Genomic DNA, 14,569 nt, shown 5'->3' with positions numbered 1-14,569 from the left:
TAGACAAACTGTACTTTTGTATTTCTCTAGGCAGTACTGCCACTTTTAACATTGTCCTAGCATTTATAGCATAACGACTTTAATCCAAATTTAGTATCTTGGATGCTAACATTTATAGCATTTATTTTGACTCTACTGTTTGATATATCATTATCATTATCACAAATCAGACTAGGATGGCTTAACTCTTACTTCCCCATAAAAATCTATAAAGTATTTCCAGTGTTCCTTTATTTCAATTTCACCTCAAATTGCTTCATTTTTATTATTAATCTCATTTACTTTGCTGCAAGCTTCCTATTTGATTGCCCACCCCAACTTTGAAAACAGTATTTCCAACAAAATTGTTCCGGATTTTCCTGTCTCTTTTAATCTAAACAGTTCCTTGCTTCTTGACTATTTTCTTTGCAATTATTCTGCCTTTGATTATACAAAATCTTTATCTCGTTCTAATTTTTTGTAGCAACCATTGTTGTATAGATTACTGATTCACAACCTCCACTTATCTTGATTTTTCATACTTTTTACTAGGGTAACTCCACAAACTTTTATTTAAATTTATTTATTTAAATTATTTTCCTGCTGTTCCAAGAAGCTTCTTTTTTCTGCTATTTGTCCTGTCTATCTACCTATCTACACTTTTCATACAGGACTTGTGTCTATTATTACTGAAGTCATTCATGTCGCATCTTTCACACTTCATTTCCATGCTCATTTTTTTCTTAGGGTTCCCTCTGGTCACTACTAAAAAGTGGTCTGTCTTATCTTCTAAATCAGGGATGTCAAACTCACAACGTCATGCGACGTGTTGTGACATATTGCGACTTTTTTTTCCATTGCCAGCAATGGGGTGGGCGCAGTTTTGCTATGATGAATCCGGCCTGCAGGCTGGCAGTTTGACAACCCTGTAAATTCTTGCCAGTCACCTAGGTACCCTTCACTAATTCTCTGAAGTTTCCATCACAAACAATTATTAATAATTTTAAATTTACATTTAAAATTAAATACATTTAAAATTAAAAGTAGCAGTGCTACTTTTCCCAAGCCGATATCATTAAACAGTTACCATTCTCATTCAGTCTTGGATCCTTGGAAGGCCCGACCACTTTTTAAAAACTTGCTACTAATTACTGAATAAGTGCAAGTAAAGAAGGATTGAATCTGGCAAGCAGGTTTTCACAAGACAGAGTGCATTAAATAAATATAAATTTTATTAAAAACATCCACATTTCAGCATTATCAGGAATGATATAATAAAACAGCTTTTCAAATAACCTGCATTCATTACAATACTTACAATATTTATAACCATTCTCAGATTTTAATGGACAAAACAAATTTTTTAAAAAATGAGCGAGAGTAAACAAACAAATACCCAAACAGCAGAACATAAACTTAGAAATGCACACATAAAAAATGAATAATCTTAGTGTCAAACTGTTGGAGTTTCTCTATAAAAGATAGCCACTGTGTTTAATAGTGAATTTTAATGCTGCTGCACATTAATCAAGTTGAAGAAAACAATCATTCAAGTAGAGTTGACACCACTCAGAAACGTTTCAAGTATGGCTATAATCAACCTGATAATCCTATATAAGCTATGTTGTATTTGCTTTGTCTTTCTGTCTCACTCTTATGCAAGCTTTCATACATTAGTATCACAATTTTCATTCACAAGATGCATTTCTCCTCCTTACCCTGACATCTCATCCTCAATGAAGTTGTCTTCTGTTTGTAAGTAATTTGGCAAGGGAAGACACAAAGATGCCCTTCTAGAAAGGGCATACATAGGTTGCACTATATTTGGAGTTGACCACTGCATCCGAAAAATGATACCAAATTAAACAATGTGCTTCCACTTATGCAGTCTCAGCATACTGATGAATGAAAAATTATGTGGAATCTGCCAATCACAACAGTATTTAAATTGTTTTGCACAAGGTAGGAAAAAATTGCGAAGCTGCCTATCATGCAGAGGTAGTCTTTGTTTACCAACAATTGGGACTGGCAACTCTATCACTAAGTGTTGCAGTCACTAAGTGAAAAACCATGTTACCATGTCAACTTAGAGCCAAGTGAATCATTGTAGTTGTTAAGCGAGACATTTGTGATTGTGACTTGGCAATTTCATTTCCACATTCTCCATAAATGCAATGGTGAAAGACAATTGTGAAACTCACAAATGAAAATCATGAGTGTGGGATGCTACAAGAGTCATAAATGTATGCTGGTTTTGAAGCACCTGAACAGCGTTCACATGGATCCTTCAATGGCTGCAGTTTTGAATGATTGTTAAACAAAATGGTTGGTAAGCAAGGACTACCTATATTGTATGGGTTTGTATTTTAATCAACATTGCTTTAAGTAGGGAGACCCATGTAAAGAATAACTAAAGTTCAATTAACCTAATAGACAAGTCCTCCAATCCAACAATGCTTATACATTTATACAACAGTGAAGAGAGAATTCTGATTTATTCAAAGGAAGAAAGTTTCCTTTACATTATTTCAAAATGTAACAGCCCTTGCCCATAGCAAGGCATCTATATGCACCTCAGAGCTCCAGTTTGGGGTGACTGTGTATGATATAATTAAGCTTATATATTTAAAGTGAGAGCTGTGGACTTGTGTAGCATTGCATATGCTTGACCATGACATAGTCAATTAAGAATTATAATTAGATAAAACTCAATTAAAGAAAAAACAAAGAGAAGGCATTGGTCCTGCAAAGGTTACTCTTTATGCAACTTGATGATTCCACTGATATCTTTGGGAAATTGATTGTGTAACATAAGGGTCAGGAACATCTCCAGATTTTGCTGATCTACAGCTGTTTTGGGTGGAAGCTCAGCAATATCCAAAGGGCACCAGGTTCCTCTAGGCATACTGTAGCTGGTTTGCAAAAGTCTGGATGACAAAATTATGGACAAAATAATTTACTAGATGGAAACAAGGACATGCAGAAAAATGCTTGCTGCCATATAGTAGTTATTCTGATTTCAGCAGCCCAGATATGGTATGCCCATGTACCCTTGATACTGAGTGAAAAAAATAAGAGTAATCAGGCCCTTTACATACATTCTTATGTATGTATATACTGTATATTGCACCGCCATACTCAGTGCTTTTTTTGTAAAAGAAAAAGGTGCCGGAACTCACACATGTCATACAACCCGCCTTGCCTACCCTACAAGGTTCCATCCAAAAAAGGTGCCGGAACTCCGTTCTGAGCGTTCTATGAGAAAAAAAGCCCTGGCCATACTCTATAAATGCCTATGCCTAATGTAAGACCATCTGGGCTAGACTAAAAGTTAACAAGTCCAGCATGCTTTTCTCACAATAGACAACCAGATGCAAAATATTGAATACAGAATACAAATACCAATACTTCTTTCCCAAATGTGTCTCAACAACTAATATCCAGAGATATGCTGCCTCCAACTCTAAAGGTAGTCTACATTTGTCATGACTGGTAGTTTCGTGCAGTCTTTTCTCCATGAATCTCTCTGTTCTTTAAACTCTGGCTTGAAAGCTCATGAAATGAAAAGCAAACCCGGCTAAAAACATATTTATAGAATTTGGAAAAGGCACAACCTCCTTGCAAATGGTCAGCTGCCAAATACCTACTTTGTCCTCTTGTCAGCTCAGTGCAATCTATGGTTTATTTTATATGTAACATGCAAAAGGAGAGGGGAGGGTTAAAATAAGAAACCTCAAACAGAATTTACAATATTAAAAATGCACTTCCATTGTCATAAAAAGAATGGGTTTACTCTGAAAAATTTGCCATCAATACATTTACAAGTAAAAGTTAGAAGCAGAATTAAAAAATAGTTGAGATTCTCAAAAATAAAGTAGAATTTTAAAAAAGGGTTCAACAATATTTATCAATCTGTACAATAAAATTTTACATACACATACACAGATGATACATTGGCTTACTAAGGAAATTGTGAGAGGATATATCCCTGAATTTTTAGAACCAAACTATGTGTTAAAATTCAAGTTACACTTGCTATCAAGTAGTGAGAATTACTTTTTCCCAAATATTAGCCAAGCAGAAAATCAGGGGAACATGATACCTTATATATCTCCATTAAAATCCTACTGCCAAGTAAAGTTGAGGTATATGACAAGTAGGAACATCATTCAAACATAATTTGAAGATAGTTTTAGCACACTTTTTTTAGACAACAGGCCAAGTAGCACCATGATGTGAATTCAATTCCAAATCCATATATAGATATATAGATATACATATATAATATATATTTATATATTTGTACATTATTAAAATACTAAAACATTGCTTTAAAATTGTTTACAAGTTACTATACATCTGTTTTGCTTACACTTTTATACAAACTACCAAATCAAAAATCATCACAGCAAGCCAGCTGCCTCTACTGTATTCTCCCCAAGCCCCAAAGCTCCTACAGTATAACCCTGTATTTCTTTGTGTTGACTCTTCTCAACATTTCTTAGAAAATACGGCCACATTACACTGAGCAGTGTCATATACCATAACATAAATAATCCATGATTATTAAATAAAGCAGTAAGCATAATCTTTAGAGTGCTATGGTTCCCTAAAAAGTCATTCAAAATCATATGACAAAATTGTCAAGTTTAACATGTTTTTGTCTGCGACTATATATTAAAAACTTAAAATGTATGCTATTTCAAGAAAGAGCTTTTCATCAAAATAGTTAAAATTAATATTCACAATACACCTGTGTGAGACAAGCACCAAAAAATGAACCTTGTATTATTTTTTTAATTCTGTTTCCTCTGCTTGAACAGAGTAAGTAAAGGATTTATTCTTTCTCTGTTCTTTTAGCAAGTGTTTGAGCAATGGTTTCAGTTTATTTCAGTCAGTCTAAAACTGGCTTAAAAACTTTTTCCTGCTTGCAGTTACAAATACCTTCTCCCCTTTCCATCTTATATAAATTTGCCCCAAAGATCAAAAGATTTAAATAACAATAATAGTAATTTGTTGAACGCTTGTTGAAGTCGAATGTTTATGGGGAAAAAAATCTGCTGTTATAGCAATCATGACTGGAACCCTTGGAGCCATGCCTAAAGGATTTACTGAATATTTGGAAATTTTGAATTTATTGAACCTGAATATCTTAATTTTTACAGAAAGCTGCCTTACTGAAACTGTCTATATCCTTAAGTATCTTAATAATTCTTGAGTTCGTCATTAAGTCCTGAATTAATTTTTCACCAATCTTAGACTACAATTCTAACTGCAGATTACTCTTAATAATCATCATAACAATAAGTTATTAAATGTATATGTTACCTGACTCCCAGTCATACTGGGTAATACATGAATTTAATATCTATATACTAAATACATTTCTTCAAATAAGTTTCTTTTAATGTTACAGTAAATGTTTGGAAAGTTTTAGCACCCAGATTAACGTTCATCAGTGGCAAACAGTTCTTCAAGCACCATTCACAAAATATTTTTCTATTGTTTGCTGCTCTTAATTAGATCTTTGCCAAATGAATGAATTCTAGTGAGATCCAACAAAGCTTAGTTCGCTTGGAGAAGTAGCAGAATAAGAATTCAGGGCTGTGGCATGAAAGCCTTATTTGCATTTTCTTGATAATCAAGATAAAATTGTTATCTTCAATAGCTTTATGCGAACAAAAGAAGACCAGTTTCTTTTCTGATTTACAATTCTGTGGGGTGTTAAGTTACCGGGGAAAAATATTTCTCAAAAGCTGCCTTTACTGCTTTTGTTGTTCTAGCTGCCACTGGCACAGTAGCACATTCCGCCTGCAGTACTCATATGGTAGCTTTGTTGGATCTTGCCCTTGTTTCATCCAGATTTCCATGTTTTAAAACAAGTGTGTCCAACTCGTGGCTGGACAGCTAGTAATGTGCCTCCACAGGATTGTAAACGTTTAACATTATGTGATTTATACACAATAACTATATTATATATTTTATATGCAGCTGAAACCAATTCCTTTTCACTTGATGTGACCCAGGCAAGCCAAAAGGTTGACACCCATGTTTAAACAATGAGTTGTAGCTGATTTTATTTTTTTTTTAAAAAAAAATCAGATTAACTCGATGTCAGCACAAATGTAAAGGTTTTGTTTACAGATTAAGGAGAGCAGGATCTGTTTTTACCTTATCTAGTGCTAATAAGACATTAAAACTTATCTAAATGCTGCAGCAGACACCATTTTTGTATACAGCACCACGTTTTAGAATAGCCAAAACAAATTCAGTGCTTTTGTTATAAGTGTAGCTATCCTGATTATCAATTTATATTAAAATTATAGCCAAAACAAAACAAAGCCTAACAAAAACAAACAAAATGTTCTATGCTAAAAAGCTACATTTCCAGTAACCAGTTCAGTATACCATCAGTTGAGCACCGAGCAGAATCTTAAATGTTCTGCAGAAGAAATACTACAGAGTTTTCACTAGTAAAAACAAAAACACTCCTTGCTTAATCTGCTCTTGAGAAAAAATGGTTATAGATGTACAATTTTAAAATTATGGTCATTCTTTTTACCAGTAGTAATAGCAGTATTTCAGTCCTAACTGGTTATGTCTTCTTACTTTTGCATAGGATACTTTGGTTTTAATTTCAAATTCTTACTTGTGACAGCTCTCCAAATATATGCAGTGGTAAAATTACTTATTTTGCTAGGATGGAGAAGATTTCCTCAATGACAAGTGAAAAAGAAAAATACCGTATTTTGCTCTGATCCTATCTAATATAAGAGGAATTTTTTTTAAAAAAAGATGAGGTAATAAACAAAGATGTGACTTTTATATATATCTGTTATAAGGCCCTGTAACCCGTGTAAAGGCATATGGAGATGTGGTTACTGTGGAATTTGTGGTAAGAGACATCGTCCTTTGTGCAAGGGACCTGATAAATCTAAAATAGGTTGGTTCCAGGTTCTCGTTTAATTCAGCAGGCTCCCGTTTTACTTTTTTGCCATGTACTTTCTGAGGCACATAATCTGGACCATACTTTTCACAGTCTTCTTCTTTTTCTCTTGCCTTCTCAGCCATTTTTGCCTCCCACAAAGCCAGACCATGCTTTGGCTCATTCATACTTTTGTGTTGGTAGAAGACAAGTGATATCCTTGTAGGGTGATTCCTGTTTGGATTTTTCAATGGGGTTGTAGCGTGGAGTTCACGTTTAGCACACTCTATGAGGATTGATCCATGGGATGGGGCCACTGCAACACCACCTATTTCTGGATCCAGAAAACTTTGCTCATTGTCTGACCAGACATCATCAGGATCCTCTGCATTGAGCACCTCTGTTTTATTTGCACCTACTTCAGAAGCAGTTCTGTTATGGTTAAAATCTGGAAAGAGGTTTGACAACCCATTAGCTGCCTGACTATTCTTGTTCTGGAGATGGAGTGAATGAGAAGAGCCATTGAACATGCTATGATAGTCATGGGTAAGGTGTGGTGGGGGATATAGATGATCACCATTTTTATTCATAAAGTCCACATCTGCATTATTTAGATTAGGTTTTAGCCTGGAGGTGATGTCCATAAAAGGATTATCAGTCTCATGCTGGGAGTAAGGTGTGAAAGAACCTGCATGATGAACATTTGGTCTAAAGGTGCATTTGTTAAAAGCATCTACTGGCACATTTTGGTTTCCATAATTCAAGTACCTGTGCCCAAAGTTCTGATTATTTCCAATCCTATGCTGATACAATGTATGTATTGGGGGTAGACTTAGTTTAGACAGAGAATCTTGGCTCTGATACCTAAACAAGTCCATATGCTGACTCTGAGCAGAATAGGAATTGTAATAAGAACAATTGTCTATTGATAAGCTTCCATTGCATGGATAATGAGGGTACTGGTTATTTTGACCTAAATGAATAGAATAGGGATTTATGAGGCTGGAAGAATTCAAATAAGTTCCTGTAGGCTGTGATGAAGTCTGGTAGATATTCATTGGATTGGATCCTACATAAGGATTGGAAGGATGTGCACAGTTTGAATATGAATTAGCTGGATTAGACAGACTCATGTAGAGATTGGTAGGATCAGAAGCAGAGTATAAGTTGCCATGATTTGATTGATGTTTAGAAGGGAGAGCCTGGCATGGATGTTGGTAAAGTTGCTGTTGTGGCACAGCTGGTCCTGAAAGATGCAAAAGATCTGGGCACAAGGAAAAAAAGGAAAGAATTTTAAGGCTGGAAAAAATATTTGTCGTTTGTATAGAATTAATTCAGTTATGGAAAAATGTTGCCCATTCTTCTTTTCAAGGAAAATGTTTATGCAATTGAATTATGCCACAAATATAACATACGAGAAATTAGATCAAATATGAATGTTATGGGCATTTTTCCTCTCTGAAAATAAAAATAGCCTTGATGAATCAGGCCAAGGCCCAAATGTTGCCACCATTTTGTTTCCCAGATATCTTAGGAGGACTTGGAAGCAGGTGTGAAAGCTAAAAAAGGTACTTTCCTGAAACAGGTATTCAGAGCCCTTTATCTAGAGCAGGGCTTTTCAACCTTTTTAGAGATTGTACCACTTTTAGGATATGGCAGTATTCGAGTACCACCAGTCACCTAGCAGGTGGCCATGGTCTGCTCGATGCCACTAACTGGACACAGTTGACTCAAGACAGCTGGGTCGGAATGGAACAAGTTGCACTGGCTAACTTGATGTGGGGACAACTCAGTGCCCCACAAACTTCTCGCCTCCCCAAACTGATAGCAGCCAAGCACATGCACGCGGGCAAACACAAGCACACACACACACCACATTCCAGGTTTGGGGACTTTTATCCACAGAGGAAGGAGAGGGCCTTCTCCCCAAGCCCAGGCATGATTGTAAATTTGCTACCTCAGATGTGGATACAAGTCTCCAAGCTTGAAATGTGTGTGTGTGCGTGCGCGTGTGTATAGCACACTAAAGAGATGTTCTTTTCCCAATCCCAGACATGGTTGATGTTTCCTTGTCTGGTGCCCTCTCCTGGCAAAGCAGGGGGTGGAGGACGTTTGCAGGAAGCAGTTTCCTCCGAGCCCAACTTCTGTCTTGACAGATCTCTGGACAGCAAGAGGAGGCAGCAGGGGAGCAGCGCTCCCGGGTCCTGCACAAAGGAGGCTGGTCCTTCTCGAAAGGGAATTCCCATTTCCAATCATGTGTGGTAAGGATGCTGGTTTGTTGGGGCAGCTTTCTCTCACACAGTTTCCCTGCCACCCCCTCCTCCTCTCCAGAGACCTGCAGGGGAGACAGAGATCTGGAGGGCAAGGTGCAGCCTCCATATTGGCCACTTCTACCTCTCCAAGCCCTCCTCGATTAAACATACATTATATATAAATTAAAACACAGCCAAAAAGAAACTATAGTTAAATCACTAATTACAGCTCTTCACATATTTTCTGGAAAAACCACCTTGTTGATCTTAGGCAGGAAGAGCAAATCTTATTAAGGAACTCCTAACAGGAAGGGGATTGAAGACCCCAGTGGGCCAGAAGGCAGCCCAGCCATTGCACCGCTCTGGTTCCTTCTCCTCGGCCCCAGGGCACAGACACAGTTGCAGCTCCTCGCCATAGTTGGGACAGGACTTGCAAGTACTTCCATATGCTTCATCCAGCAAAGCAGCGCTCACCTGGTGCTCCCACCCGCCACCATGCTGGCAGCCTCGACTAAAGGCTGTGTGCTCCAGCCTTGCCCTGCCAAGGAAGGGGGGCAGCAGCCAAGATTACAGCAGATTTGCATCTTGTCAGGGGCGCTTAGAGGTTGCCCAACTTCACTCTGGGATTTTGGGGTTGGTATATGGAGGAACAGTGCTGCGTTTGCAGGCCTGGCGGGACCTTCTGGAAAGCTTCCTGGTTCCCCCCCACATGCAGCTATCTGCTTCGGAGCCTTCCTAATCCCGACGGGCCTACTGGCATACGTCAGCCCGCTTCGTCCTGCAAAGCGTGGCTCAGGCCCTTCAGGATCAGGTAGGCTCTGAAGTAGGTAGCTGCGGGGGGGTGGGGGGAGCAGGAGACTTTCCTGTTGGGGGGAGAAGAAGGAGACTTTCCCCCAGGCCTGCAAACACAGTGCTGCCCCTCCGCTTTCTAACCCTGAAGTTCCGGAGTGAAGTTGGACAGTCTCCTGACCCAGCTATAGTGAGGAGCAGCAACTGCATCTCCTTTGATTGCAGGTTAGGGTGGGCCAACCCCTTGCTTTCTCCAGGACGGCCCCAGACCAAATGTACACGCCCTGGGGGCATGTTTATTTTATATCCTCTTTTCTCTCCCCCTCCTCCTTTTCTCTTTGGTGTAGTTGCAACTGACTCCTTTCCCCAGGCTGTGTGCAGCCTTTGGAAGCACCAGTCAGCTGGAGCTGTGCACCAATCAACTGGAGCCTGGCATGGATCTTGGGCACTCCGCAGAGCCCTAGAAACACTGCAGCTCCAGCAGACTCTCCCTCAGACCTGTGTTGCATTGCTGCCACTTCAGTTCATCCCACTACACTTTTACACTTCTTTTTTTACAGTGCTTTTCAACCCATTGTAAGCCTACCACCTGCCAGGTACTGACATACCACCAGTGGTATGCGTACTACCAGTTGAAAAACCCTGATCTAGAGGTGGTGTGCAATACTTGAATTCTGATGTAAACAAAAGTGCTTCAAATCTAGCATGAGTATACTCCTTGTACCTGTTGGCAATTTCTTAAAGAAGCCATCTTTTTCCTTGGCCTTATAGTCAAACAGGCTCAGGAAAAGGAAATATTGTGTTTCCCCGAAAATAAGACCTGTCCTGAAAATAAGCCCTAGCTTGATTTTTACATGTGTGCCTAATATAAGCCCTACTCCCAAAATATGCCCTAGTTAAGATCCTACCAATTCTGTCCTACTATCTGGTTGTATGAGGTGGGGTGAGGTGCACATGTAAAAATCAAGCTGGGGTGGGGGTGGGGGGTGGAACTGCCCCATGCGTTCTGCACCTGCTTACTTCAGGGCCCTGTAGCCAGGCTTCCCCCACCCCAACACCTGCCTCGCCTCATGCCAACAGTACCAGCAGCAGCAGCAGCAGCCCCGTCTACTTCTTCTGGTTGCTGAAGGCCGCTTGTGGCAAGAGGCCACATGACGCATCATGCAAGTACCACTGCTCATGGGAGGAGTCCACATAGCAGATTCTGCCAGTGCTGCCACTCGCAGCAGGAAGCCACATGGTGCATTGTGCCAGTGCCGCCTTTTGTGTGTGCCACAGCCCAATGTATTATGTGGCATCCTGCTGCGAGCAGCGGCACTGGCACAATGTGCCATGTGGCATCCTGCCACAAGTGGCTGCAGAAGAAGTTGGGTAGCAGCATGACAGGTGTCAGGGCATGGAAGGTCTGGTTGTGGCAAACCTGAGGTAAGACATCCCCCCGAAAATAACACCTAGTGCCTCTTTTGGAGGCAAAAAAATATAGACCAGGTCTTATTTTCAGGGAAACACAGTAAATAAGTGTAATGAAGCAATAATAGGATACAATCAAACTTTTGCGCTCCCTTGTTACCTCTTAACTCAACCATGTATTTTCTGGAGCCTGCATAACTACTTGGTGCTCTAAGGGCCCAGGTAAAAGTTTGACTCCTTTAAGCTTCCGAAGGTACCAATATTAGATTTGAAGCACCTTCGTATATTTTGTTCCAAGTATTGAACACTTCTACTTTCATCTTTAAAAGGTATCCAAGGATCAGTCATCACTATACCTAATGAATTCTGAATGGTTAACTCTATTAAAAAGCATTTCTTTTGTTTATTGTAAACCCCGTGCCAATCAGCTATATTAGATGAGCCCTGCCCCTAGTGCTGTGTGAAAGACATAAAAATAAAAAATAAAAATAAAAATAAAAAACCTCCTTTTCTACTTTTTCTGTGCCATATATAATTTACACACATTGACATGTCTCCTTTCATTAACATTTTCTCCCAACAAAAGGCTTTCAAATATTCTAGTCGTTTCTCATAAAAAGGTTCCTTGCGCAACTTGATGGTATTGATTGCTTGCTCTTTTATTATTTTATTTATTATTATTAATTTAATTTATATACCGCCCTTCTCTCAAGAGACTCAGGGCGGTGAACAGGGCAATACATCTGCATTTCCCCCCAAATATTATATACTTTGTCAGTTATGAGTCAGACATTTGTGCAAAGGTGCTATGATGTTGGTTGCCAGTTTTATCTTCAGTCCTTTTATGATAATCCGCAGCATAGATTTGTTTTTCAAAGCTGCTACATTTTGTGACAATATTTTCATTCAGCTATCAACAGTGATCCCAAAATCATTTTTCTTGGTTAGTTGGGACCCCATATGTATGTATGTTAAGTAAGGTTTTTGTTACAGTGTGATCCTGTCTCATATTTCTCATGTTCATAGTACAAATAGCCCATATGGTACATGTGACAGAGCTGAAATCATAGCTCAGACATGTCAAACACAAGGCCCGGTGGCCAGATCCGGCCCGTGAAATGGTTTCATGCGGCCCGCGAAGCCATCCTGGAAACACTGAGGGAACGGCCCCCATTGCCTTGGCCCTGGCCCAGAGACCCTCCTCCTACCAGAGACCCTCAGATTTGTCCCACTCCTGCCCAGGCCCCCATAGGCACCCTTGATGTGAAAGATGTAGAGCTGGCCATGCCCACCCAGTAGGCCATATGCACTTTAGCCACACCCACCCAGTAGGCCTTGCCCACCCAGGCCACACCCACCCGGCCCCCTGAGGGCAACTGCAATGCTGATGCGGCCCTCAATGAAATTGAGTTTGACACCCCTGTCATAGCTAATGCCTACTAAAAACATACCTGCTAATTGCTTGCCATGAGCTTCTGCATTGAGCTGCTTTTGACGTGCTGAGGCTGCTTTTTCTCTCTCATGTTTGTTAGGCCCATTCTCCATGGAGGCTAGCTTCTCTGTTGCTGCTTTCTTGGCTTCCAACTTTTTTTGCCGACAGGTTTTCACAGGTTCAGCCAGCATCCTTACTTTTCTTCTAAAAGAACTAAGAACCTGAATGCTACCATTTCGCTTTTTTTCTTCCTGTGCTTCTGTGCTTCCAAACTCATCTACATTGGATATTTTATACAAGGGTAGCACATGCAACTGTTCATCTTCTGGTGTTTGGCCAATTTCACGATTGTCTTCTCTGGTTAGTGTGCAGACCTGTTAAAATAATATGATGGAAGACACATTTCGACTGGCAAATGATGCAAGGTTAAACTTGGCCTACAAACAAATTTTTGATCATGACCTTAAAGTCACATAGTGCTATTTTTTTCCTGAGAAACAGCTTGTCAAGCTAAATTAAACATGATTTTTTAAAAACCACAAATATTCTATTTTTCAATAGTTTCCATTTCCTCAGGGGTCAGTAACCCATTAAAAACAACAACAAAAAAATTCTTTAAAAATCTAACCATTTAAAATAATGTAGACCATGCAAGAATGTTTTGTGGGATTTGCTCTCTAGAAAATTTCATCATTTTCATTACTTTTTTCCTTTAAAAAACCCCAAAACATTTAGAGATGAGCGAGCGCCACCTAGGGGCACTGTGGGCTCCATTTTGTCAACATCTTTTTTTTCCTGTACTACTATCACTACTATTTGTACATCATGTGAGTTTGTACAAAATAAAGTCTTTGGCATCTTTTTCATGTTAGGGGCACCTAATATTTCTGAGAAATAAAAGTTCCAGTGATTAAATCCATGAACTGATGACACAGATTTGGGCAAATATTGGTGAGTAAATGCACAAGGATTGGTTGAATAAAAGAGAAATTAAGGATTCTGGAATAGTCAAGCCAAAGCCCAGATCTAAATCCCATTGATATCGGTGAGGTGATTTGAAATGAGATATTCATGCAAGAAGTCCCTCAAATATTGCAGAATGGAAAAAAATCTGCATGGAGGAACAGAAGTCCCCTCCCTAATTGATGTAAGAGACTTGTTGTCATTTATAACAAACTGCAACTTCCAAATATCAAGTATTAGAACCAACTTAGTTTTTCTACAGAAGTAAATGGCATCTTTTTTGTTGAATAAATAATTGCAAATAATAAATTAAATAAATAATAAAGTCAATTTTTCATATGTGTTGTTCAGTTGCATCACCTTTATTTTTATATGCTGCTTGAATGAAGATAAAATATTGATATGTCCATGTATGTTAAAATTGAAAAAAAAAGGAATTTTACATGAGGTGTACTTCTTCACATACACATTCACATCAGCATACCGGTTGCTAATCATTATGGTTGCTAATATTATGGTCTTTTGCGTTTAACCCTATTAAACGCTAAGCTGGCAGTTCTGTTAATACAGAACAAAAGTTAGAATATGTCAATCAATAAGGGAATGATTGGCTGCAAGATTTCAAATTTGTTGACCAATCTAGAAGTAGCACTTTGGGAACACACCTAGCAACCAATCTTCATTGGCACTCACGCTCAAGAGATCAGTACCGTATTCCTTTTACGTTTGCCTTGGGAAATGGCGAATTTAACCTTAGCCAGCCCACCTAAGAGAAGGAATTAAAAACAATGCTGAAGGAAGGAAATGGCAAACCACTCC

At 39.0% G+C, this 14,569-nt stretch overlaps 1 protein-coding gene across 1 annotated transcript in view; it reads right to left on the bottom strand.

Annotated features, from left to right (window-relative positions):
- Positions 1–1,189: 1,189 nt before the first annotated feature.
- TET2 (tet methylcytosine dioxygenase 2) overlaps positions 1,190–14,569 on the bottom strand; it is a 90,283-nt gene continuing 76,903 nt past the window's right edge. Inside the window, exons 9-10 of the mRNA XM_081332879.1 lie at positions 12,807–13,161; positions 1,190–8,168 (exon numbers count right to left, since the gene is read on the bottom strand). Coding sequence (XP_081189005.1) covers positions 6,802–8,168; positions 12,807–13,161 — 1,722 coding nt within the window. The 3' untranslated portion in view covers positions 1,190–6,801. The remainder of the gene's footprint in view (positions 8,169–12,806; positions 13,162–14,569) is intronic.

Source organism: Vipera berus, assembly GCF_964194415.1.
Source record: "Vipera berus genome assembly, chromosome: 7".
NCBI classification, from domain to species: Eukaryota; Metazoa; Chordata; class Lepidosauria; order Squamata; family Viperidae; genus Vipera; species Vipera berus.
Note: the sequence above shows the minus strand (reverse complement) of the source record. Positions and strands in the feature narration are given on the sequence as shown.